Below are 26151 nucleotides of genomic sequence, written 5' to 3'. Positions count from 1 at the left end.
AACACATTATAATAAGGATTGTAATCGTATAATGTGCAAAACACAATAGGAAACACTTAACAAGTAGCCAGGTAAGAATAGGTGACGTTTGAACAAGGTCTTGAAAGATGAATAGGAATTTGCCAAATAATAATAATAAAAGCTACTATTTTTTTTAAAGGAACATTTATTTATTTATTGGCTGTGATGGGTCTTCGTTGCTTCACGCAGGCTTTCTCTAATTGCAGCGAGCGGGGGCTACTCTTCATTGCCATGCACAGGCTTCTTATTGTGGTGGCTTCCCTTGCTGTGGAGCATGGGCTCTAGGCTTCCGGGCTTCAGTAGTTGTGGCACGCGGGCTCAGTAGTTGTGGCACGCAGGCTCAGTAGTTGTGGCTCGCGGGCTCTAGAGAGCAGGCTCAGTAGTTGTGGCACACGGGCTTAGTTGCTCTGCAGCATGTGGGATCTTTCAGGATCAGGGATCGAACCTGTGTCCCCTGCGTTGGCAGGTGGATTCTTAACCACTGTGCCACCAGGGAAGTCCCAAAGCTGCTATTTCTTAAACACACTAGAACTCTGAACTTTACATACATTATCTCAATCTTTCTCCCGTCCTAGCGAGCTAGGTAGTATAATCCCCATTTTATAGACAAGGACATGGAAGAACAGAGAGATCAAAAAACTTTCCCAAGTCACAGTCCTGTCAATCCTATGTCTGTATGACTCCAAAGCCTATGCTTTTAACTATATTATTTCCCTATTATCTACAGATAGGAGTATAATTTTTGTTGGGGAATATTTTATATGTATAGCTCTTCTGTCTAGAGTGCAGATTTACATAGCTGTTTCATAGAAACGTAGTATATTCAAAAATTTTAATCCACTAGCTACTTCAGTCATTATTGATCTGCCCTTTTAAGATGTCTTCTTTCAGAGGAGGATTTTAGGCAAGAGAACAGCATATACAAGGCAGTGAGGCAAAAAAGAGCATCGGCACATTTGAGGAATATGAGGGATTTGGGGTGGAGTGGTTGAGGGTGCAGGGGATGAGCCTGTGGACAGGATGGGACCGAGGCAGGATGGCATCACACACCCTAGTAAGATTTTGTCTTCTTCCTGTGGGCGAACTCAGCAGTCAGTCCCTTCACTCTCTTTCTCTACATCCTGGAGAACTGGATCAGGTCCCGACTGATCTCAGCAACCGACCGGCAGCCTAAAAGAACCATGTAGTTAAAAAGCTCATTTCTCTAAAACCCCAGTCACCTACCCCACTGTGGGGAAGAGATGGTCTAGTGGGAACAAGCTTGACTTGACCCTTGTGCTCACCCTGATTAAATGTTATGTATACAGAACGAATCATCTAATTCTGATTGCACTGGGAATTATTTCGTGAGCCTGTGCCTGTGTCTTCTTTTAAAACAGCCATGTCAAAACGGCACGGTAAAGACATAAAAACCACATTTCGGCCTTTTGAAAAATCACTTTGTGTGCAGTGGATACACTTGACCTTTATCTCCGTCGTGATAAGGCTTCAGGACACAGGAAGTATCTGTCAGGGAGGCATATGACTCAGGGAAAGCAGACAAGATAGGGCGAGTGTTTCATACAACTGCCTTCTAAGAAAAAGTTTTGTAAAACGCAACACCCGTCTTTGGTGGAGGAGCATCATTAAAATGCAAAACTGGGACTGTCGCTGAGATGAGACTCAGGGACTGGAGACAGTGACTCCAGACAAATGTCAAGAGAGAAGGGAGAAAGTGAGAACACGAGCTGGAGAACTGTAGGCGCAGAAGACAGTGAGAAATCACTGGTGATAAGAGGATGTATAATGTTTCCCTTGAAGTTCTTTCCCCATCTGTGGTGTATGCACCGTCACCTCCTAAAACCTAACTAGCAAATTGTATTACTCACAGAAGTATAACTAATGAGAGGGTCTTTTCCCAAAAATGGAAGCGGAGGAAATGGTTGAGCTTCACGCCCACGTGGATTATAAGGGACAGAAACGGCAGGTGTGGAATGCATAAATAACCCGTAAAATGAATTAAGTCAGCAGAAGCAGGAATTCAGAGCCAGAGGTGCTCTCATCAGAACTGACAATGAGTTTGAGAGCCCTGGGTTTCCACAGGGCAGACAGAATAGTGCGGCTTCAGAGCAGGCAGACCTCCTCAAGGAGCACAGAGATGCCAAAAATATAATCTCTGCTTGTATATTGTAGTAGAAATAAATATTTAAACTATGGAAAAATGTCTCAGTAGTTGCATCAAAGTGTTGTGATTCCATTTTGAGATGTGAAGTATCTGTTCATATTTAAGCCCTGGTGATATCTGTGTACTTGTTATACTTAACAGTATAAACTCATCAGAATGGGTCAGGGTCCCACAAGGTACCAGGGACATTGCCTTACTCTTGGTAGAGGTTCAGTAAAAGTTTAAGAGTGAATGCATAATTACAATGTATTCCTGCTTTTTCATTACTGTAAATTATGTGGATATTCACACGAAAAAGCTTTGGCTAAATTAAAGCAAAGTGGTTAATTCCCAGCAAGAAATCAAGAAGATTCATATACTCTTCTGACTTAGCCCCCTCGCCTTACGAGGGATGAGAACTGAGTAAGGTGTGTGCAGGCTTGTGCTGATAATGATTTATATGTGCACATTTTTGTTTTTTAAGACAAATCACAGTTTTACCCTTTCTATAAATATAATTTCAGCAACTGGTCTCACAGTTAGAAAAACGTTCATTTTAAACTTCTTTTGCTTTCAACCGTAGTGCAAATAGTGTTCTCCTCCCAGGTCTGTGATGTCTCAGGGTTATAAGGGGAAAATATCACACATTTCTAGGGGAATTAGGGACGAGAAGTCATATGGACTGATCACCTCCTGGGTGCCAGGTTTGTGTCAAGGCGTCTGAGATGCAGTGTGCAGGGAAAAGCTAAGGGGTGACAGAATCTCTGGGGTTTCACATTATGATTTCGCACTTTAGTGAGTTCCACCAAAAACACAGCGCCCCCTTCAGCTGAGACCCCCCTCTCCCCGGGGACTAGACTGTGGGGTGTCTTTCCTGGGGGAGCGACACACACAGAGGATGCCGAGGGATGGCCGTCGGCCTAGGTTTTCTATTCTTCCTCTTCCTCCCCAAACCTTCCTCTCCACCCCACATTTGGTTGTTGATTCGTAATTTTTCTATACATTTAAAATAATACATTCTCACTGTAGAACCATTAGAAGGAAAGAAATATAAAAAGTCAGGCATAAAAGTGTTCATAATCCTGTTTTTTCTTTCTTTTTTTCCTGCCCCCTTTAAAAAAGGGTGCTCTCCATGCTCTATTTCAGAAAAAGATTTTCCAGCCACCATTTCCACCCCCAATGGTTGTTAAGTATAAACTTTTGGTGGAATAAAAAAGCTTTGTTATTGTGAATTCCCCCAACAGGCTTCTGTTAAAGAAGTTCAGATATCATTTCACAAGGACAGGAGAAAATATTTGGGGGAGCAGGAGAAGTCACCTCAATCTCCTGGAATCTGCAGAAACCATAGGTCTTCCCACCCCTCTCCCCACAAGCCCCCCCACCCCCGAGGGGCAAAACACACCAATACGATATTTGTTCACACTTGTGTTCTCCCCTCCCTCATGGGAGCGACTTGGGTCATTTATTGCCTTATCTTCATAGGCTTTGGCCCAAAATGGACAGTCCCGGTCCTTGACGCCGTAATCCAGGTCCCTTTTTTTTCTTTTAAACTGCTAAGTGGAAAGGGGCTGCTGCTGGCATTAATGCCGATCTAAGTTTTCTAGCTTGTACTACTCAAGCCCAAAAGGGTGAGTCTGCAGCCCCAGTGGACACTATGCAACTTGGACGCTGAGTACAAGATACTTGTCTAAATATCAGATCAAAACCAGACTTGAAAAGACCTGGACGTCTTGCCTTGTGCCTAGCACACGTCAGATGCTCAGTCACGTCATCTACAGAAATAAGTTCATGGCGTGGAAGCAGTCTTGACTCCACTTCAGAGCTCTTGATTCATTATTTCCTTACTTCTGGAGGAGGTTTCTGTTATTACCATATTTTAGAATTGAGGCGTGGGTGGAGGTCTTATTGGGGTTCGTCTTGTCTGTCTCTCACATTGCAATTGATTACCATCTATAGCAGACAGTCAAAGACAGAGCTATTGGCCACTGGCATTTGGGCAGGACAATTCTTTTCTGTGAGACAGCTCCAAGCATTTTAGGATAGTTAGCATTTCTGGTCCTTGAGCACTAAATACCTCCAGTACCCACCCTGCCTCATTGTGCCAATGAGAAAAAAATCAACTGACCCCCCAAACAAAACGCCCCTGAAGAGAGAAGTTACCATCATTAGTTGAGAGCCACTATTTTACTCTCTTGGATTCCAGGCTTTGCTAAACACGTATGTTATTTTGTTTTGTTTTGTTTTGTTTTTGCGGTACGCGGGCCTCTCACTGTTGTGGCCTCTCCCGTTGCGGAGCACAGGCTCCGGATGCGCAGGCTCAGCGGCCATGGCTCACGGGCCCAGCCGTTCCACGGCATGTGGGATCTTCCCGGACCGGGGCACGAACCCGCGTCCCCTGCATCGGCAGGCGGACTCTCAATCACTGCGCCACCAGGGAAGCCCAGCACGTATGTTTTTATGAGCACTGCTTTACAGTCATCTCATTTTTGACGGAAATAGCCTGGCTGTAACTTCGAGATGTTCATGCTTGTCTTGCTGTCTGTGGTTACGCAGGATGATGCGTCTCCTTCTCCCTGTTCTGTCCTCCTGTTTGTTTCTATCTCCCCAGCTCCTCCATGCTTCCCCTATGACATAATTTCTCTACTCTTCACAGTCCATGAATATTACTTAAAAGATGACACACAGAACCACATCTGACAAGCCCGATAGGATCTGAGCAGGCCAGAGTAAAACGGGACCCTCTTTCCCCAAATCAGAAATTGCATTTGATTTTGTAGTAGATGTATCACATTTTGAGTTCGTGCTTAATCTTTGTCTGGCCCATTTCCTCCCTGTTCTTTCCTTTGGGCAGCCACTGGGTCTGGGAAAGGCGAGCTAGAAGGGCCACTGCTCCCGTTCTTTAGACGGCCTGTTTTCAGTTCTGAATCAGGAAAAGAATTGTAAAAACTTACCTGTCAGGGTCATGGAAGTGTGGAATTCGTTTTTTAAAATGTTCAAAACTTCCTCAACACCATGTTCACCCTGCTCCCAAGACAGAGAGAGAGAGAGAGAAAAGGAGAGACAAAAAGAGGCATGAAGGAACCTTCTGACCATGTGCTGAGTATAAATTCTAGGTGAGCTCAGAGCTGTGCTGGGGAGGATGGGGCTACCTGTGAAATTAGAACTATGTTGGGAACAATGGAAAGCAAAGAGGAAAATGTAGGGTGACAGCTCTTGAAAGTGGGCAACATGCTGTCGAGGAAGCATGGTGGAGCTGGAGAGGGGTCACCGTCCTTCAGGATCTGTGGCACCTTCCAACAAACGGCCAAGCTTGGGGGTTAAACCACAGAAATGCGTGGAAACGAATGAGAAGCGTGGTACCTTCCGGCTGGTTTTCCCTTTGCCACTCTCACCTTGTAGGCAAGACCCCATAGGATGGGTCTCCCCAGAAAAACGCATTTAGCCCCGAGGGCCAGAGCCTTCAGCACATCATTGCCGGTTCGGATGCCACCATCCAGGTACACTTCAATTTTCCCTTTCACAGAAGCCACCACTTCTGTCAAGGCATCGATCTGAAAAGGACAGACAAGTGTGGGTCGAGGGATTTCCCTTTTGACTCTCAGGGTGTCAGGGGACAGCAGTGCCCCCTCAGCATGGGCTGGTACCAGGAGGTCCAAGCGGGGGCGATGCCTAACTCTTCCTCCCCTTCTGTGCTTGAGGCTGCAGGTGCCTATCAAAGCAGTGCAGCCACATTCCCAAGGTCCAGGGACTTTCTGCAGGCTCCCAGTTCTGCCATTTTCTGCTCCGACAGAGATGGAGCAGAAACCTTTTTGTTCCTCTTCACATCCCCTAGGGGACATTTTCCATTTGTGGTGTTCACTTTAATGCTCTTCTTTTTAAAGAACATTTTGACTTTTGATTTTCTTCCACTTTTTCTGTGTCTAAGGTGGCACAGCTAGAAATGCTTTCCATTGCCAAGGCCCTAAGTCTTTTTGGCAAAACAAGTGTGATCGGCCATGACCCTAGCATCTGGACCACGGCCTGTTCAGTGTAACTGCGCTGTACATCATTCCTAATGCACCACATTTGAGCAACTTGTTCCTGACTCCTTTGGGGGTTAACTGAGACATGGGATAGGTATGCAGCAGCAACATTGTAAAACTAGGGTTGAAGACTTCGAAAGACAAAATAGAAACAGCTGATCACTCTGGCCTGGTTGCTCCGCTGGACCTTTTCTCTCACCTTGTCTCTTTCATTCCAGGATCTTTGGTCAACAGGCCTTGTGCACCTAAGGTGCCCCAGACCAAGCTGTGTTCCTCCAAGTCTATAAGGAAGAGTGACTGCAGAGTCTAGGAGGAGGGTCCTGGAGGAAAAGGTTCTGGAACTGCTGCGGGGGCTCCTGTTCTGTGCCTCACTGAGGAATGACCAGAGAGGAGAAGTAGAAACTGGGCCCCTAAGAGGACTTGTGCTGCCGAAGGCGTCAATTGGAATTCTACCTGAACAAGATCCTTCGCTGAGACTGAGCAGAGTATGAAATCAGGGAGGAAAGAACTTTGTACTTTAATTTACAAGTGGAGGAGAATTGAATACGTCGTGACTTACATGTAAAGACTGGAGGGAATTCACATCCAAATAAGGGGTATTTTTACAGTCCCACCATGGTATTATTTGGAATATTTCTACAAACTATTTCTACAAATATTGCGAGAAATGAATAAATATATTTGTGCAAGGACTCTTCTAGTGAGCCATAGTGCACAACGGAGCTGACAGTAATTTGAGAAACAGAATAGGGGGTGAATTTCAGCCTAGGGTTCAGTGTGGTTTGAGAGTTAATTTTTGATAATCCACAACAGGGCATTCATTAGAGCCTTCTGGCGATAAAAGCTGGCTGATCCTTTTCCCTGGTTCCAGGAGGACGTACAGGGGTGTTAGATATGGAATCTTATAGAGATGGAACTTCGCTCAGAGAGTCACATCCCTCACAAGGAGGGGGCTGGGTTGAGAAGACTGAGGAAATTAACCCCAGCACAAAATTTAAGGGGTGCCAAAAATATAAATAATATTTGAAGACAAAATTTTAAAAAATCAAAGGGCAAACTTTGACCTGTGCGCTGGGGGCTTGTTTTGATAAATAAAGTTTTATTGGAACCAGGGCCAGGATTATAGTGAGATGAGTGAGGCAGTGTTATGCAAGTGCAGGGACAGATCCTGTCTTTATTAAAAATGTTGATATTTTGTTCACCACGGATTTTTTTGCATTAAATTTCATTTTTTCAAAGAGTGTATGAAACTATTATATACCTTACTCAGTTTTTCTGGCACCTTCTAAAATTTTGAGCCAAGGGTGGGTTTCCCACTAGCCTCACACTAATCTTGGTGCTGTCCCTGGATGACCTTGGGTTTGGTTGTTAGGTCAAGTGGCTTGGGAGAACAACATGTTGATCAACGTGATGGGGCAGGAGAAATTCTTCTTGTTCTGGCGCCTGCCTTTGCCAACACTCATTCTCTATTGAGGAAGTGCAGTGGGAAAATTAGTCGGCCACTTTTTCCCACTCCTTACTCAGTCCTCCCCAAGGGGGCAAGACTAGCTAAACTGATTAGTGAGGGAAAGCCGATTGTATTATATTTTATTAGCATTTTCTCAAAAGTCAGTACTCTACCCTGTTTGCTGCTAGTTGGTGAGGGCCTCTTTGCTTTCTCCTCCTATTGTCAGCACAGTTGGGACAGCTCAGGACCTGCTAAGCTCTTTTGCATCCTCTCTTCTGTCAGTTACGAGGTGTGTGAGAGATAGCTTTGTGGGCATCCTTGCAGGAGTTGGGTGAGAGAGCTCAGCGTGTGTTCTGAAGACCTGTGTTCTTCTAAGGTCTTAGGTCAAGAGTTGGGATGGAAAGTAGGAGGCCTGACCGTTCCCTGCAGTTCAGCTCTTACGGAGAGTCATAGTCAAGTGTGCCCCTTGCTCTCCATCATTCCATGCCTGTTTGCTATCAGGTAGAGCCTGGTGGAAAGGAGGAGGCCAGTGATTGGCACTTGAAACCCCCAAGCTTCACAAGCCTTGAAATGTACAAACTGGCTGATGCAGCTTTTCTATTTCCTGGAATTTTTTTTAAAGAAGTAATTGAGAATGTGCTAAAGATTTAAGGACGGTCACTGATGTGTTGTTTAAAATAGTGAATGCGTGGAAGCAATCCAGATGTTCAACAATAGGAAGCTGGTCATATAAGTTGTCTATTCATACTACACACCATTAAAAACAAGAAAGCATATCTACTGAAATAAAATGAGCTCGACATATTAATACATGGAAAGAAGAAAATTACATAATATCATGTATAGTTTTCAAACCTAAAATGTTATGGCCACATTAAGTTGATTACCAAACTATTGTCAGTGTGATAGTGCTTTTTTTTTTTTTTGCGGTACGCGGGCCTCTCACTGTTGCGGCCTCTCCCATTACGGAGCACAGGCTCAGCGGCCATGGCTCACGGGCCCAGCCGCTCGGCGGCATGTGGGATCTTCCCAGACCAGGGCACGAACCCGTGTCCCCTGCATCGGCAGGCGGACTCTCAATCACTGCGCCACCAGGGAAGCCCTGATGGTGCTTTTTATCTTATTCTTTTTGCTTATGTATATTTTATAGTTTACTTGCGGTGAACATGTCTTACTTATATAATAAAAAGGCCAAAAAAGACCTTAGAGGAAAAAAACCCACTTCCCTTTCTCAAAATGAGTCAAGCGGCGATAGAAGATTCTCTTGAAAAATATAAGCTGTAAATCTCCATGAAAATAAATTAACAGTTGGACTTCCCTGGTGGCACAGTGGTTAAGAATCCGCCTGCCCATGCAAGGAACACAGGTTCAATCCCTGGTCCGGGAAGATCCTACATGCTGAGAAGCAACTAAGCCTGTGTGCCACAACTACTGAGCCTGTGCTCTATAGCCTGCAAGCCACGACTACTGAGCCTGCGTGCCTAGTGCCTGTGCTCCGCAACAAGAGAAGTCACAGCAATGAGAAGCCCGTGCACCGCAGTGAAGAGTAGCCCCCACTTGCTACAACTAGAGAAAGCCTGCGTGCAGCAACAAAGACCCAAAACAGCCAAAAAAAAAAAAAAAAAAAAGAATTAAAAAAAATTTTTTTTAATAATTTTTAAAAAAAGAAAATACGGCTTCCCTGGTGGCGCAGTGGTTGAGAGTCTGCCTGCCGATGCAGGGGACTCGGGTTCGTGCCCCGGTCTGGGAAGATCCCACATGCCGCGGAGCAGCTGGGCCCGTGAGCCATGGCCGCTGAGCCTGCGCGTCCGGAGCTGAGCCTGCGCATCCGGAGCCTGTGCTCCGCAACGGGAGAGGCCCGCATACCACAAAAAAAAAATAAAATTAATTAATTAATTAACTCCCTTAAAAAGTCCTTTCCCTTCCTCCCTCCTTTTCTTTTCTTTCCTCAAACTCTATCTATAAGGGACAAATTCATAAGTTAGGGGAAAAATTAGACTATCCCAGATTTTTAGCAAAGGATTCATAGGGCATTTTTAAGTTTCACTATGAAAGACAGTTATTTACTAGCTTCAGTTAGGCACTGTTTCTTCCTGGGATGTGTCATATGAGAAAAGATGAGGTTCCAATCCATGCAGACAGGCAAGCTTCCAGCTGAATGCTTCTTCCAGAAGGCAGGAGACCTCCATGCCTTGGGAACAACTCTTCTATCAGATTTCACCTTAAACACTTACTGTGTGAATTCAGACAAGTTACTTAACATCTCTAAACTCTAGTATCCTCATCTGTAAAATACAGATACTAATGCCCATCTTGCAGGACTGTTTTGAGATTTAGAGATGACATACATTGAGTTTGTAAAAATAGCCTGGCACACACTAGGCTATTATTAATGATTCAAAGTCCTTAACAATTCGCAGGTAGATATGAACACAGGTGGTGAGGGAGAGGGGAATGTGCACCAAATTGCACAGAGTACCTTGCTGTGGACACACACATACACACACACAACAGAGCACTCACAAACACACCCAGGCTGAAGTCATCCTACTTACAGAAGCAGGAACCTCATCAAGCTGCCTCCCACCATGGTTGGAAACAATGATGCCATGGACATTGTGCTTCACAGCTAACTCTGCATCCTCTTTTGTCAAGATCCCCTTAAGGATGATGGGCAATCGAGTCATGCTCTGAAACCAGGAGAGATCATCCCAGCAAATGGATGAGTCGATGGGGGACATCTGGAGATAAGGCATTAAATTTCCCTGTGGGGGAATAAAAGAGAACTTTAGTCTTGAACTCCTTCAAGACTCCCATTCCAAAGATGGGACACATTTGGAGACCACCAAAACCTTGAAAAGAGGGCCCACAAAACCCAACACTACTTCTAGCTCCTTTTCCAACAAAATTTGTGTAAAAGACTTTTACTTCCATTGCTTATTCATTAACCATTACTTGTGTCCCTGCTCAATAATTATGCCAAGATCTGGGCACATAAAGACAAACAAGACACAGTCCTTACTTAAAAAAAAAAAAACAAACCTCAGAGTTTAGTAAGTGAGATAGATAAGCAAAAACATTTATAGGCCATTGCGATGTGTTATGATTGAGATATGCACAGGGTAACAAGAACTAAGCAATACTTCAATAACCTTAAGTCAGATATTATCCAATATTTATCTTGGCTCACCATGTGAGTCAAATATCTATAGATCCCGATGTGTCCCTGGAATCTAAGATTCCAGAAAACCTCAAGGCCAATTTGTGGTTAATGAGTAGAACTGTTGAGTCACTTGGCTGGGTATCAGAGCTGCCCGTTGGCTGAAAAGGCTGATATCACTACCTCTAATGTAGCCAAGGGATTCCAACTTTACCACGGCTTTCTCTCTCTGGGGAACTCCATCCCATTGGACTACAGGATTTTAATGGGAGAAGTGCCCTTTGTAGTCACCTTGTCTAAACAAGTGTGTAGCACTCTGGTGCCCCGTGGATGAGTTCTAGGTGTGCAGAGATATTTCCTCCCCAGTTTTCAAGGGAGGAGGGTGGGGCTTGGGCTGACTACACACCATGGGCCATTCACCTTGGGTATGAGCATCCTCTTCAGATAGTCAATTTATCTAAGTGTGCCATCCAGACTGAGCATTTTCTAAATGTGGCATAAAGTAGAAAATGTTGGAAGAACTTTTTAGTTTGCTCTCCTATTTCATGAAAAAAATCCTCTCCCTAGCTCTCCTATTTCCCAGAACCCAGCCCTTCCCAGAACATTTCTGGGCTGCCAGGGATGGGAAAGAACATTTTGTCTTATATTCTGCTTGTCTGGAAGTTCCGGGCAGCAGGAACCACATCTGCTTCTTGAACTGCTGCATCCCTAGTGCCTGGCACAGAACAGGTACCCAATGACTTCTTGAGGAAAGAAAGAAAAGAGGAAAGAGGGATGGAAATCTACCTCCTGTAACGCCTGCCCGCTTGGCTCTGGTATCTTTCCTACCTTCTCAGGTGATCCGAGATCTTTTAGCAGTAAGTTCTTCATCAAGTCCACTTGGTTTGTAATGTTGTGTCGTCTGTTGCCAATTTTGGGTACATCCACAGTGATTACCAGAGCTTTGAAACCCAGGGATTCTACCTTTTGGATCAGCTGTTTGTTTAGCTGCCTGTTTGGGTGCACATACAGTTGGAACCATCGCAGGCCCCCGGGGGCAGTGGCAACAATGTCTTCAAGGCTACAGCTGGCATACGTGCTGGTGATGTAACAGATACCGGCTGCTTGCGCAGCTGCAAAGCAAAGGACACAACTCAGGTTGGAGGGCAGAGGCATTCTGAACTGGGGTGAGATGCCCTAGGAGTCTGTGTTTCCTCTGGCCAGCTTGCCCTGTGAGTGAAGATAAAGCTTGACTTCATTCTGCTTCCCTGTCCGGCAGGCAGGCATTGCACGTGTTTGATCAGATTGTCTGGGTCCTCCTCTGTATAACCTGTCTTACAAACTCTGTGTTGCCTATCAAAATATTTCAGGCTAGAGATGACCTTGAGTCCCCAGAACGATTTGAAGATGTTGCGGCTTTCAGGTAGGAAATGGGCTTCTTGTGAACTCATCAATGAAGCAGAAGGGAATTAAAGAAGGCAAAGGATGAGAAAACGTAATTCCAATGGAGAGGGATTGCAGCAGAAAAAAACATGCTATCTGGAGTTAGAAGAACGCGAGTTCTACCACTTCTTAGCTGTGTGGCCTTGAGTCTCATTTCCTTTATCTGTAAAAGGACGGGGTGGGGGATAATAATACCTCTCTTATAGGGTTGTTGCAAGATTAAATAAGATACTAGCTATGGAAGCATTTTTTAAAATTATGAAGTGAGGTACTATACAAATACTAGGGATAATGAGGATGATGACGATGGTGACAATGATGTGCTGATCGCATCTTTCTCATTTCCCACTTTAATCATTTTCAGGAGATTCCCCAACAGGTTAATGTCACTACCATCCTACAACCCATGGGCAGAGAATTTGACTTAATCACAATGAATATTTTCAATTCCTAATGTCAACAGGAGGTACCCCATTCTCCTGCTCCACCCCCAAAACAACACAGCACACTCAACCATGAAGATTTTGTAAAGTAGTCATATTCATACAGGGTATTCATATTTCAACTTAGCCAAATTTGGTTCCTAACCTGATGGATGTCACTTTCAGCTCTAGAATCCATGGATTCATTGCTTCCTATATCACAGAGTCAAAGGAAAAGACCCCAGGGAAACCATGGGCAAGTTGAGCAAAAACAGATTTGGCTTCGGGTGAAGATTACAAATGAGGCACAGGAATATTTTTACCCCCTGCCCTTCCTTTCTCCTCTCCTCTCCTCTCCTTCTCTTCTCTTCTTATTTTTTAGTGGTGGCAGATGAGGGAAGAGAACTCAGGGATACTAGGAAGGAAACAAAACCCAGTGAAAAACTTTTTGTCAAATAAGATGATCAAGTCAACGGAGGAGAAGGGAAATGGAACATTTGGACAAGAGCACCTGCCAGGGCCTTGTGTTAGGGCTTAACGTCATGACTTTCTCCTCATCCTAAATTCAGAGGCACACTGTTCAGTCCCAGCCCTGGCCCATGAGGGTTCAAAGAGAGCCCTACCCTTGGGGCCACACTGAGCAGCCCTTTTCCCCCAGATGCTGTGTCAGAGGGGCCAGTCAGTGCCCCTCTTCCTTGGGATGGCTTGGTGGGATTTTCACCTCCTATTCACCTGTAGCTCCCTCCCACCCTAACCATTCTTTATAATGGAAAATTGGTATTTTCTCAATCTTAGGTGAAATGTTATGCAAATGTAGCTTTAAGCATTCCTTTTCCTACCCTTAATTCCAACCAGATTGCTGTCCCTAAGCCCCTTCTCTAGAGAAATTCTGGAGCTGTTTGCCCCTGCTCTGAAGGACACCTCTGTACACTTTAAGGCCCTTGGGAAAGGAGCCTCAAGGTGGGCTGGGTTCACACCTCTGGCTGTGCTCATTTCTCCATCAGGCCAGGCAAGGCAGTGGAAACCCGTGGGTGCGATGCAAATGGGGGTGCTGATCTCCTCCCCTTGGATTGTGGTCCGCGTGTCCACCTTTGACACATCTTTCAGGTACCGGGGACGGAGGCGGATTCTGTGCTGGACAACAAAGAGATTTTCTATCGGTGGGATGACTCACCAGCACGGAGGTGCTGCTTAGCGCTGGGACCTCCAGATTCCTGACACAGATCTAGACCACACTGGGTCCCGAGAAACCATTGGTGGAGTCAGTTGGCTGGTAGCTGATTAGGCAGCATAGACAAGCTAGAGGCTCTGCTCCTCCGGAAACCTCTCCCAACCCCCTATTCCACATTAACCCCGCCTTCTCTGAACTCCCGGTACACATATGGTCCACGCTGTTCCCTGCCTTTCTCCATCAGAGGACTGTGTCTTGGAGCTGTGCCTCCCTGACCAGACTGTCGGCACTTGGATATTTTGATTGATCCATCTTAACAAGGACTAGAAAGGGAAAGAATAAGCAGGACGGAGTTCCAGTCTCTTCCCTCTTAGGTTGGAAACAAATCTCTATAAAGCAAGAAAAGGTCATTGAAAGAGAACAAATCCCAGAGAATGACCACGACTTTTTTTTTTTTTTTTTTTTGCTAGAGGTTAATTCATTTGAAGATTTGACTTAAACACTACTTTAGAAGGTAGGGAAATTAACAAATAATAATTATATGAAACGAACTTTTAAGTCGAACAGATACTTAGCTTCAGGGTCCAAAAGTGCTTATTTTCCACAACATATTATTATTTCTATACGTAAACTGAGGAAGATTTTTCTGGAAATGCTGATTGTGCAAATTTGGGTAGGAGCCTCTGTTACTTCATCTGTGAAATGGGAATAATAATCCAACTTTCCTAATAGTCTTGTGAAGACACAATGAGATAAAGCAATTGAAGTGCCTAGTATAGTGTTAAACAAGTATGAAAATACAGATAGTGTTCACCATGCATCCCATTTTCCAGTTTTCTCCTGATCTCTGTTATCACAGAGGTCAGCAAACATTCTCTGTAAAGGGCCAGATGGTAAATGTTTTAAGCTTTGTGCCATGCGGTCTTTGTCACAATTACTCAGCTCTGCTGTCGTAATGCCAAAGCAGCCAGGGACAATGTGTAGATGACTGAGCATGGCTGTGCTCTAAAATAACTTACTTGTGGACACTGAAATTCTGATTTCATATAATTGCAATTCTTCTTCTTTTGATTTTTTTCAAGCAGTTAAAAAATTTTAAAAAAGCCCAACCTTAGTTTGCGCGCCATCCAAAAACAGGCAGTGGGCCCGACCTGGCCTGTGGGCTGCTCTTTACTGACCCCTGCTCTACCTGCTGCTGTGCCGCCCAACTCTTCTCCCTTGAATCAATCTTCTTTCACCCCCAAGACTCCTTGGGTCTCCATATTTCCTCCAGCCTTGAGCCCTCTCTCCTGTTCTGCCTCCAAGCCGGAAGTTCAGGAGCTCAGGAGACTTAGGTTTACCCAGCCAGCTTCTCCTCCCTGCCCAGGGGGCTGGAGACCTTGGGACTCTTGTCCTATCTTGTCAGGGGCAAAGTCGCCGTGATCAGCACTCAGGCGACTCACTTATGGTAGTTCTGCAGAGGCACTGAGACAGATTGTCTCTCCATCCATGCTCTCCCCAGTCACCTGTCTCCCGCCAAGAAAATCCCCCCAAATCCCAAACAACAACAGAAACCCATTATTATGTCTTGAGGACTCTATCTTCTTTGGAGGCAGAAACCAGGACTGCTACCTTCCAAAGAGCTCTCAACCAGTACACCTTAGCTTAGCAATAGAAAGGATACAGAAGACCAGACTTTTTAAATGCTGCGATGTTGTCATCCCGCGTGAGGCACTCATCAGCTCCTCCTTCAATAAAGTCCCAAGTTGACTTAGACAGCTGCTCCCGTGCATGGGCCTCAAAGTCTCTCAAACACACCAAGGGCATTTCTGGACCTTTAAAGGAAAAGCCAAAACGGACCAAACAAAACCCAATAAGAATACTTCCGATATAGAGGAGAGGGTGGCGGCAGGGTGGACTACAGCATGAAGCTGTTTGGATTCAACCTGAACCCCCTGTAACCTTTATCTCAAAGGAGGTGCTGCCAAAGATGCTGATTCCAAGCCCCAAAGCAGGTAGTCCTGCTGCACCCCTCCACTGTCCCAAGCCCCTCTCCCAATCCTGGTTATGGGGTCTTCTGAATATCCCTCAGGTCTGTCCCCTCATCTCTAGGCCCACCGCCTCAGATCTAGGTGAGGCCCCACCACCTCGTATAAGATTATTACAAAGATTTCTTATCTTTGTCTCTTAGCCTTCAGATTCACTCTCCATCTTGTTTCCCTCCAGCTGCCCGGGATCTTTCTAAAAATGCAAGTCTGATCATGGCTCATGTCTTTCAAGTGCCCATGGCATGGCATTCACGGCCTTCCAGGACCTGGTTTCTGCTCACCATCTTCATTTCTTTGTGGATTTTCTTTGTCTTTTGGGTCACGATGAGCATTTCCTGAGCATACCGGAGATTTATTTCATATTTTTGTGCTCTTTTGGAAGGATATCCATCAGGGTGAGAAAACTGGGTCTGAACAGATACGAATGCCTGGAAGTTCTCAGGAATCTCCGGATGTGTGAATACGGGGCTGTAGCTGAGTATCAGGGATGAGGCTGACTTTTGCGACTCCCTGGTTGGGTCATTCAACATGGCCTATTTTGAGACCAAGAAAACAACCTATGCTCCCTCCATTCATTGCCATCCCAGTCTGAATCCCGTAAACCTGGAGCTTCTGCTACCACCGCCCCTGAAAGAGGGAAGAGGGCAGTGTCGTGGGGTACATCCTTCCAGTAGGGGCAAGGGCAGAGGGAACACAGTAGCTACAGAGATGCTGAAGGCACTGGTAACGGTCAGTCTCAGCTTGTAGAGCTTCTGTGTAAGAGGATTCCTCTAGGAAGGGTGAGGAAATCGGTAGTTCACAGTGCTGCGTGTCTTCCCAGCAGTTGGCAATGGGGCAAGAATTAGCCAAAGGCTCTGAGTAGAAACTGAGTGATTTCCAGGTTATTGTCTGAGGAATAGGGATAAGCCCCAGGGACTAGACGAGGGCTTCCAACACGAATGGGGCAGCTCCTCTAATGAACGAGGGGGCCAAGGAGGCCAGATGAAATGTGGGGTGCTGGGAATCCTGGTAGGGGTATGGCTGTGTCAGAATCTAGTTAAGTCATACAGGAAAGTAGTCCCAGACGCCCACCTAAAGGGCTAAGCAGAAAGAAGTTATATGACAGACGAGAAACAGCCCCCGGGATGAGCCATGCATTCTGAGAGGAGGCCGGGGGGCGGACTTTGGAGCACAGCCACAGAGCGTTTTATAGCAGCACACCTTGTCCGTGGGTGGGCAGGGAGCAGTTGAGGTGCTGAGTTGAGTTTGACAAAATACAGCAACAATGTCTAACTTATCTCCTTCCTATCTGACCCTTCAAAGGCTCAGTAACTTTAATCGAACGAATTAATCATTGTAATTATCCAACTGTATTGCACTCAGTTATTGAAACCACTGTGTGCATAAAAGAGTTAATCTAGCAGGCCTGAGAATGCTAGTCTTCAAAAGGCCTGCATACAAGGTTGGCCCTTGGCCGGAGTCTGGGACCTTGGATTTCAGGAGGGTTCCCACCATCTTCTGATAAGAATGTCTCTCTGTGTCTAAACTATCTGTACAAACAATGTGCTCTGTGCTGAACGTCTGCTTTCCCTCCGAGAGTCTAGAATTTTGGTAGGGGTTAGGCAGAGCATGTCCATATGACCAACCCCCAGCAAAAAACCTTGGGCACCCAGGCTCTGAAACGAGCTTCCCTGGTAGACACCATTTCACACGTGTTGTCACAACTCATTGCTGGAGGCATTAAGTGCATCCTGTGTAGTTCTACTGGGAGAGGACTCTTGGGAGCTTATACTTGGTTTCCTCTAGATTTTGCCCCATGAGCATTTTCCCTTTGCTGATTTTGCTTTGCATTCTTTCACTGTAATAACTCATAGCCTCAACTATCTGCTGTGTCCTGTAGGTCTTCCTCGTGAATCCCTGAACCTGAGACCCTCCCCGCCCCAGCACACCTTGGATCTTCAGGCAGTAGGACAGTGTGTGACACTGAGTTGCTGTTCATAAATATTCATTACTTGAATTTAACATTCCCCTGTGTGTCATCCCTCTGCCTTGTGCGATGAGAATACTCCATCAAGTTTCAACTCCCGATGTCTCAACAAATCCCCGTATCCTAAACATCACACACTCACAGAAATGTTCTGCAGATTTCTAGCATAAAAACTCAACAATGGGGGCTTCCCTGGTGGCGCAGTGGTTGAGAGTCCACCTGCCGATGCAGGGGACACGGGTTCGTGCCCCGATCTGGGAAGATCCCACATGCCGCGGAGCGGCTGGGCCTGTGAGCCATGGCCGCTGAGGCTGCGCGTCCGGAGCCTGTGCTCCGCAACGGAAGAGGCCACAACAGTGAGAGGCCTGGGTATCGCAAAGAAAAAGAAAAAAGAAAAAACAAATACCCCCACAAAACTCAACAATGTTTATTCTAATCCAAGGGAAATGACACAGCTTCACTCAGAATTACTTGCCTGGAATAGTGTGAATTATATCATCTGAAAGCTGCTTGGAAATAAATAAATAACCCAGCATATTTATATATATACCAAACACAGTTTTATCAATTTCTATCTACTATTTCCTCTTCCACCTACTATTTCCTTTTCGATTCCCTGTGAAGTAGACAGAGAAGGTATTAGTCTTTCCATTTTGCATTTGAAGAGAATGGGGCCTAGGAAGTAAGATAACTTGTGAAAGATCAGGCAGTAAATTATTACAGAGGAAGGCTCAGAATCATATCTTCTGGTAGCTTCTAAAGGTAAACATTCTCCATTTTCAATTTCATGGTGCAGACCAAAGTAGTTGGTTCACCTAAATTACTTGTTATATTGAATTTAAAAGAATTTTGTAGGGACTTCCCTGGTGGTCCAGTGGTTAGGACTCCATGCTTTCAATGCAGAGGCCGTGGGTTCAATCCCTGGTCAGGTAACTAAGATCCCACATGTCACGTGGTGAGGCCAAAAAAAAAAAAAAAAAGTTAGCATTAAAAAATAAAGGGATTTCCCTGGTGGTCCAGTGATCAGGACTCCACCCTTTCACTTCAAGGGGCACGGGTTCGATCCCTGGTCGGGGAACTAAGACCCCACATGTGGTGTGGCAAAAGCGTAAAAAAAAAAAGAATTTTGTAGGGTGAAAATACAATTATGTCGCATTTTTCCTTTTCATAAAGAAAAATGCAACATCATTGTTGCATGAATATTTGTATTAATATCTATTAATATTTCATAGCATATTTAAAGCCTAGTAGAGTCCTGAGCCCATTATTTTTACTAGCAGTCCAATACAAGGCTTATAACTGAAGGGAAGGACAACTGCGTGGTTCAAAGTTTTTCCTATTTGGGAGTGAAACTAAGCACTATATGTCTTTATGTATTTCAGTTTGATCCATACAGGCTTTAAAGCCACCAGAAATTAAAGGGAGGGTGCACGTTGTCTAACGCGTGTTTTTTGTATTCCCATTTTATTTGATCTCCATTCCAGTATTTTTTCTTCTTTTACCTTCTACTCCAACTGGGAGAGAGGAAGAGAAAGGGGAGAAAAGGATGAAAATCTCTTGCTCACTGACCAGGAACTTAGCTCACTTAATCTGTTTAGCCTTTTTGTCTAGGGTAAAAAATGATGAGGCGCAACCTGTATACCAGTGATAAGGAAGCTAAAATCGAAGAGCAAGGGCACTCAGTGGTACCTGTGGCTAACGATCTGAAGTTCAAATTGTTTTCCTGGAGTGAGGGAAGGGGGAGGGACATAGACGGGCGCTGGCTGGAACTTCAAGGCAGATTTTGCTTTCTTCAGTATTACTGTTTGATCAAACGCGGTTCGTCTAGATAACAACCTGTCTTCCTTTGAAGTTTCATGTGGCGCATATGATTCATGATGTCACTTTAGGAACACTTCCGCTTGTATGAAAAACACCCAGGCATTCTGTAAGAAATCTCAGGGGGGACATCATGGGGCAGGTCACTGAGATTCAAGGGGGAATCTCAGGGGGAGGTGGTTGGTCTACTTTAGGACCCTTTGGCCTGGTCCCCTGGGAACTTAGGTCAAGTTTCCCAATGGAGCAGTAGAGATAATGCCAAGGCTACACTTTGGGGGCCTTGTTTGAGAGATTACCCTGTTCAAGGTTGTCTGAAAGTGCTTTAATCTCTCTGTGGGTGACAGTCTCAAGGAGAGTGGCTGCAAAGCCTGGAGCCATCGCCATAGCAACGGTGGCATTGGCCCAGGAGAAGCTACTGCAGGAGGAGGCCCTGGTAGTGGAAGGCGTGGGGGCAGGGCAAGGAGGGGGCCTGGGGCTACTGGAGCCACAGGCAGTGCCGGGACCAGGAAGACAGGAATCTACAACACCCGTGACTGCGGTAGATGAGCCCCCAGGGAGTCCCCAAGCAAGGTCAAAGTCAAGGGCTTGGATTCCCAGAAACATCAGGTCAGATATCAGAGTAAAGATGAGACCGGAATGTCCCTAACACTGGAGTGCTCTGAGGAACCAAGGGTGACATTTGTATAGGAATGAGGGGCTGGAGGGCCCAGTGTCGGTCTGACAGGAATGAGGGGATGGAGGGCCCAGTGTCGGTCTGACAGGCGCGAGTAGTCAAATGCCGCAAGAACGGACCCAGGGTCCTATCAGCCCAGGATCAGTTCTGGCCTTTTCCCTGAGCCCTCCCACACTGAACTGAGGACTCGGGGCCCCTTCCAGGACATGATGGCCATGTTTTCAATTTATTCTGTTTTGTGAACTAATAATCTGTCCTCTCCAGCCACTGCCTCACCACCCACTCTCATTAGCCCGTTTTCCTTCCCAGGCATTAAAACTCCCCTGGTGACCTGTAGGCATGTTCTACTGCAAAGAGTAGTACACGTGGGTTCTTCAGAACCAATTCTGCAGTAGCTACGAGGAATGTCTTTGTTTTACTCTAGTTTTTAAACTCCTTAAATGTGAGGGGGGCACATTTATATTAATGTTCCTTCTGGAGCTGTCGTGACCTAAGTAGGTCATTCGTGACCCACTGTGCCACCTCCACAAGCCGTGATGACTGCCAATCCTGCCTGGCGAGGATGAGAAGACAGAACAGTTGTGCTTGATGGAGCTGAGAGCGACTTTAGAGAGATGGATAGACGTGCACAAGTGTACACTGAAGCGGAATTTTAAAACGAACCCGGGTTTCCTGTCTCCACGTTCAGTGTCTTTCTGACATAGTATGTGACTCTCAGAATTTCTCTGACTAGCCTGGCAAAATAACCTGGAATTGGATTCTCCTTATTTGGGAATTAGCTTCTCAGCATAGACCTAAGGTTTCTAGAGACTTATCTACACTGGATTTCATCACTCTAACACCTCCTCTATTCTTTCTGACCCTGCTTGGTTAGCCAATATCGGCGAAAAGGGCTGAAGCTGGAGGAACAGAATAAGCTCTTGCTTGTGTAGTCAGTGGACCAGTGCTTGTGAGGGTCTGAGAGGCAGCCTGCTTCAGGGGAGGGTACTGACATTTAGCTCTATGAGCAGAGGCAAGTGACCTCCTCTCTCAGGACCTCAGCTCCTCATTGGAAAAACTAAAAGTTTTATATATTTTGGAATAATCTCTACCAGATTTTTTTTTTTTTTTTTTTGCAGTACGCGGGCCTCTCACTGTTGTGGCCGCCCCCGTTGCGGAGCACAGGCTCCGGACGCGCAGGCTCAGCGGCCATGGCCCACAGGCCCAGCTGCTCCGCGGCACGCGGGATCCTCCTGGACCGGGGCATGAACCCGCGTCCCCTGCATCGGCAGGCGGACTCCCAACCACTGTGCCACCAGGGAAGCCCCTCTACCAGATTTGAAGCTACCAGAAATGAAAGGTTGGGCTGTTGTCCATCAGGCCCTCATATTCTGTGTTTCCCCTGCCCATATAAACGCAAAGACCTCTCTTTAGACGGATCACGTTAGCATTCTCGTTCAGCACTTTGTGGTGATATAAAGTACAGAACAGGGAACTAGCCCATCGTTTGGGCTGGTTCCTAACACCAAATAGCTGGGAGCTCACAGCCTTTCTTCTTTCACCGACCTCGAGGCTCCCTTTTTAACCAGCTGTTCTGGCCCTGTGACGCCACCTGATGGCTTCAGCGGAGCTTCTCTGCCTGTCAGGGCGCCATTCCCCTTTTGGAGGAGGGTTCTCACCCAACCTGGGTTCCCTGCTGGCCGAGCAGGTAATCCCTCATCCTACATATGTATGCCTCTTCCTCTTTCGCTGATTTCTCCAAACTACTGGTTGATTTTTTCAGGAAATCTTTCTCACCCTTCTTCCCTTTCCCTAGTCTCTCCTGTCTCCTTCCCTTTTCCATCTGCAAACCCAAAATAACCCCCTCGCGCGTGGATGAGATTAGTGCTGTAGAGGCCCTTGGATTAAGAACAAAAAAGTAAACAAGTTTTGAAGTCACATTAGATTTGGGTAAAGAACCTCCAAAGCCTTTGAAAATATCCTCAGAGGCACCTTGAGATTCCATTTACTTCCGTTGCCACTGAACTCTTTCTTCCTCTAATTAAGCCTCTCTTCCTCATCATCAGCGTTTATGAACGCAAAAGAAACTATTTATTACACAATTTTCTTAGTTTTCAGTTTTAGCCTAAGACTAACAATACATGACTGTACACTCATTTTCATTGCAAATATGCCAACTTTCTGCTACTTGGCAAATCAAGCAGGTATTTTCAGTCACCTAGGACTCCAACCACTATTTTATCAGCCTTCTTTCTATGGGAAAATATGGGCTGAGTTCCAAACAAATGGCTTCCAAGGTTTGGAGTTTGGGAGTTTGGGAGCACAGCCGCATTGTGAATGGCGTGCTTTCCGTGGGGTGTTGGCGATCGTTTAGGGCAAACTGGGAGACACTGACCCAAGGGCTCATAGGGTGTTTGGAAAGATTGGGAATTTTCTTCTTCCACTGAGCAGTGGAATAATTTGATTACACAAAGACCCTTGGAGACAGCATGATGGCTCCTAAATAATAATAATAATGACAATAAAATTGCCACCATTTATGGAGTGCTTCACGATGCGTCATGCACTGTGTAAATTGTTTCATGTGCATTCATGTGTAATCCCCAAACACAAATATTATTATCCCCATTTCAGATGAAAAACCTGACGTTCAGAGAGATGAAAATACTTTGCCCAACATCACACATCTAGTCAGACATGCTGACTACCAAAGCTTGTCTCTTAAGCATCATGAAAAGAAGCAAATATATGTAGCCAAGTGTGGTTTGCAGGGTGAGAGCGGGCATTGAAAACGCCCTGGGCAGATGCAACTTCGCTTCCTTCCCTTGACAAAATCATAACTTGATCAGAAAGTAAGAAAACTTCGTCATTTAGCTGGTCATAAAAAATACCCTGGCAAGTTTAAATGAATCTTAATGGTCTCCAAAGCATTCTTCCATATTTTATTCCCTTTGATGCTTATAATAACCCAGTGAGATAAAGGGCGATCACAGAGTAGAGGTACGAGAGTCCCATTTTATAGATGAAAAAATTAAAACTCAGAGAGTTCAAGTGAATTATCTCTAGTCACATGATGAGACGGGCAGGGCCTGACCAGGAATCCCTCTGACTTGCTCTAGATATTCTTTACTTGGCCAGTACGGGTTGTTAGTGGTTTCGCTAGGATACATTCAGGTCTCTGTTCTGTGGGGTCAGAAGAGCTGCATAAAGTGAGCTTGGTCAGTTCCCACAAAATCTAGGCCACTGGGAAAGGTGTCCTGTGTGGAGATCATTGCCCTGCATCTTCCTTTGCTCAGAAAGGGCAGAGTGTCAGAAACTACACAAAGGGTCAGGACGAGCTCTGAACTCTACTCTTTGCACTTCTGACTTGAGGTCTCATGGGCATAGCTATGCGTAGGAGTAGCAGCCACTGGGAGGCAGCAGGAGAGGGATGAGAAGGCAGAGCAGTGGGGATGGACCACACCAGGTCGGAGATGGAGCAGACGTCTCTCTGCCTTCCTCTAGCGTCTCTCACCGCGGTGTCTATCCAGATTGCATTTCTGAAGGCCACTGTGTTCAGCTGTTAATGTTACTCCATGAAACGTTAGTAGCTGAGGTAGTCCATTCAGTCAGGATGACAGAGTCTCATAAGCTTTGTAACTTGGCAAACATGGGCTCAAACTCAGCTCTGCTACTTGCTCACCATGAACAAGCTATTTGTGGAAGAAGACAGTTAATGCCTATCCCATAGGGCCTTCATGAGCACTAAACACTATAACCCGTGTAACGTTTCTAGAGCAGTGCCTTATATAGACTAGACCATCCATAAATGGTAGAACCGTTTGCATTATTTCTCTTGTTGATGGCATTCTCCTGGGAGGCTCTGGAGGTTGACAGTGGCTTCCAGATTTGAGTAATTCTGTGATGGTATCATTTAAACCCTGCACTGGATTTATTCATTAGTTCATCTCACAAGGCTTATTGAGCACATGCTCTCAGGCAGGAAGGCAGAGGCAGCCACTGCTCAGCACGTGCTCCCTGACGTTTCCTGGTTGCTTACAGGTAGGCAGGGTTTATAGGACTAGTTCTGGTCAATGGGCTATGAGTGGAAGTGACATGTGTTCATTCTGGGTCAAGAATTTAAGTGCTGATATGTGACCCTCTATCTTTCTTTTCTTCTGTTACAACATTCCGGAGGCCATACCCACCAGAGGCATAGCTGTAGGATAAAGACAGCCTGGATCCCTGAATCACCACTTGGAAAGGAGTAGCCTTGGAGATCAGCTGACTTTGCGTGAGCAACAAACAAATACTTGCCTGTTAAACCACTAAGAGTTCAGAGTTTATTCTCTACTACAGCATAGCCAAACCTAACCTCACTAATATATCTAGGCATCACGCTAAACACTAGAAATTTAAAAAAACTTAGATGATATCAACATCTGCTTTCAAGAAGCTTACAGTCGAAGGAGAAGACAGATTTCAGTAGCTGATTCTCTGTGAGTTGATATGATATAGAGTATAACAGAATTCCTTTTCTAGGGAGAGTTACCCAGGAATTTGGGAATATTCCCATTGTTTCTCAAAGGGTATCCCATAAATGATGTTCCGCTCCATCTATTCTAGACAACTCCAATTCCCATCTATCTATAAAATTAGAATACGGCTGTCTATCTCACAGAGATCTTGTGAGAATCAAAGGATCTTGTAAAATGCAGAATAGCCTAATGATTAAGAGTAAATACTTTGGGAGTTTTGTTTCCTGTTATTAGGCAGAAAATTACAAAAAGCAATTTCTCCCTTGATCCTGTTTCCAGACTCTCTATTACAATCCATTGATCTGTCTGTCTTTCTTTCTACCAATACCACACTGTCTTGATCACTGTTTGGGGAAAGTTCTTCCCAGATTGATCTATAGATTCAACTTGACTCAATCACAGTCTCGGGAGGCTCTACCAATTCCGATATTGGTACCTCGTTCCAAGCAAGCTTATTCCCCAGAGAAACTACACCAGCCCGATTGTTTGAGAAACATTAACTTCTTTGCCTTTTAGAAGCAGTCCCAGTGTCACTGTTTTCCTCTGCCCATGGCCAGGAAGCAGTGATCAAGTTACAAAGCATATCTTGAGGGCAGGAACTGTGTCTTTTAGATTTTCCTCCAGGTGGTTCTGAGACTTAACTTCTCTAGACATAGACTTCTCTAGCTGTAGTGTCTTTGAAGCAAAGCCTCCCTTTACCAGGTCCCTCAGTGTCCTACTACCTGCCTCCGCGTTACCCTTTTCTGCCACGACTCTCCCTTACAGGCTCACAGGGAGCACCTCCGATGCCTCCCGAAATCTTTGGCCTTTCTTCTCGCCCCACCTGCCAGCTCATCTCCCTCCCCAGTTCCAAGCACACAGAAGACACGCAGCAACACACCTGGTATTAGCCTCTTCCAGTACTTGGGGAAAGCTGTGTCCAGGGGCCGCCACGCCACTCCTGGCTCACGGCTGGCTGTGGCGGGAATAGCAGTTCCCGACCCACAGCCCCCTGAGGACAGAGAAGTGTCAAGGCTACAAGTTAATCTTTAATGGGAACAACATCACTGGCTTGGAAGCCAGTGAGCAAGTGGGCCAGAGCAAGGTTAACCATGAAACGAACTTGGCGAGCTTTGCCAAGTTACCTCACATTTAAGGGACGTTCATTGCCAAATTCAACCTCAAAATAAAAGACTCGCTTTTTTTCTCCCAAACCATATATTTTCCCAATTCTTCCAGGATGGTTAGAGGAAGGGAGTGGGTGATTTCAGGTGGAGAATTACGAAAGCCCCGTGTTGTAAAGGAAAGGCTTGTCTGGGGAGGTGGTGAGGGGATGGGTGAAGAGCGGTCACAGCCTGGGAGCCGGGAGCAAGGAGCAGTGGGG

General features: G+C 45.6%; 1 protein-coding gene across 5 annotated transcripts; it reads right to left on the bottom strand.

Annotated features, from left to right (window-relative positions):
• HAO2 (hydroxyacid oxidase 2) lies at window positions 1-25760 on the bottom strand. 5 transcript variants are annotated; one of them, XM_060028000.2, is made up of 8 exons: window positions 25669-25760; window positions 15484-15622; window positions 13615-13766; window positions 11622-11905; window positions 10189-10398; window positions 5557-5715; window positions 5116-5185; window positions 1-1191 (listed from the first exon to the last, which is right to left on the bottom strand). In XM_060028000.2, the coding sequence occupies exons 2-8, from the start codon at window positions 15612-15614 to the stop codon at window positions 1136-1138; spliced, it is 1062 nt and encodes a 353-aa protein (XP_059883983.1). In that variant the 5' UTR covers window positions 15615-15622; window positions 25669-25760; the 3' UTR covers window positions 1-1135. The 5 variants fall into 5 exon arrangements, with proteins under 5 accessions (XP_059883983.1, XP_059883956.1, XP_059883974.1 ...); XM_060027991.2 differs by lacking the exon at window positions 1-1191 and adding an exon at window positions 1198-4114; XM_060027964.1 differs by lacking the exon at window positions 1-1191 and adding an exon at window positions 1198-4024.
• Window positions 25761-26151: the final 391 nt, after the last annotated feature.

This window comes from Delphinus delphis, chromosome 1 (assembly GCF_949987515.2).
Source record: "Delphinus delphis chromosome 1, mDelDel1.2, whole genome shotgun sequence".
In the NCBI taxonomy this organism is placed as follows: Eukaryota; Metazoa; Chordata; class Mammalia; order Artiodactyla; family Delphinidae; genus Delphinus; species Delphinus delphis.
The sequence above is the reverse complement of the archived record's forward strand: the minus strand, read 5'-3'. Positions and strand labels throughout refer to the sequence as shown.

Coding starts and splice junctions, on each gene's coding strand:
- HAO2 (XM_060027991.2), bottom strand. CDS start 15,614: ATGCCCTTGGTGTGTTTGAGAGACTTTGAGGCCCATGCACGGGAGCAG. Junction 11,906..13,614: donor AGAAATGAGCACAGCCAGAG/GTGTGAACCCAG, acceptor TTTGCTTTGCAG/CTGCGCAAGCAGCCGGTATC. Junction 10,399..11,621: donor ATCTCGGATCACCTGAGAAG/GTAGGAAAGATA, acceptor ATTCCCCCACAG/GGAAATTTAATGCCTTATCT.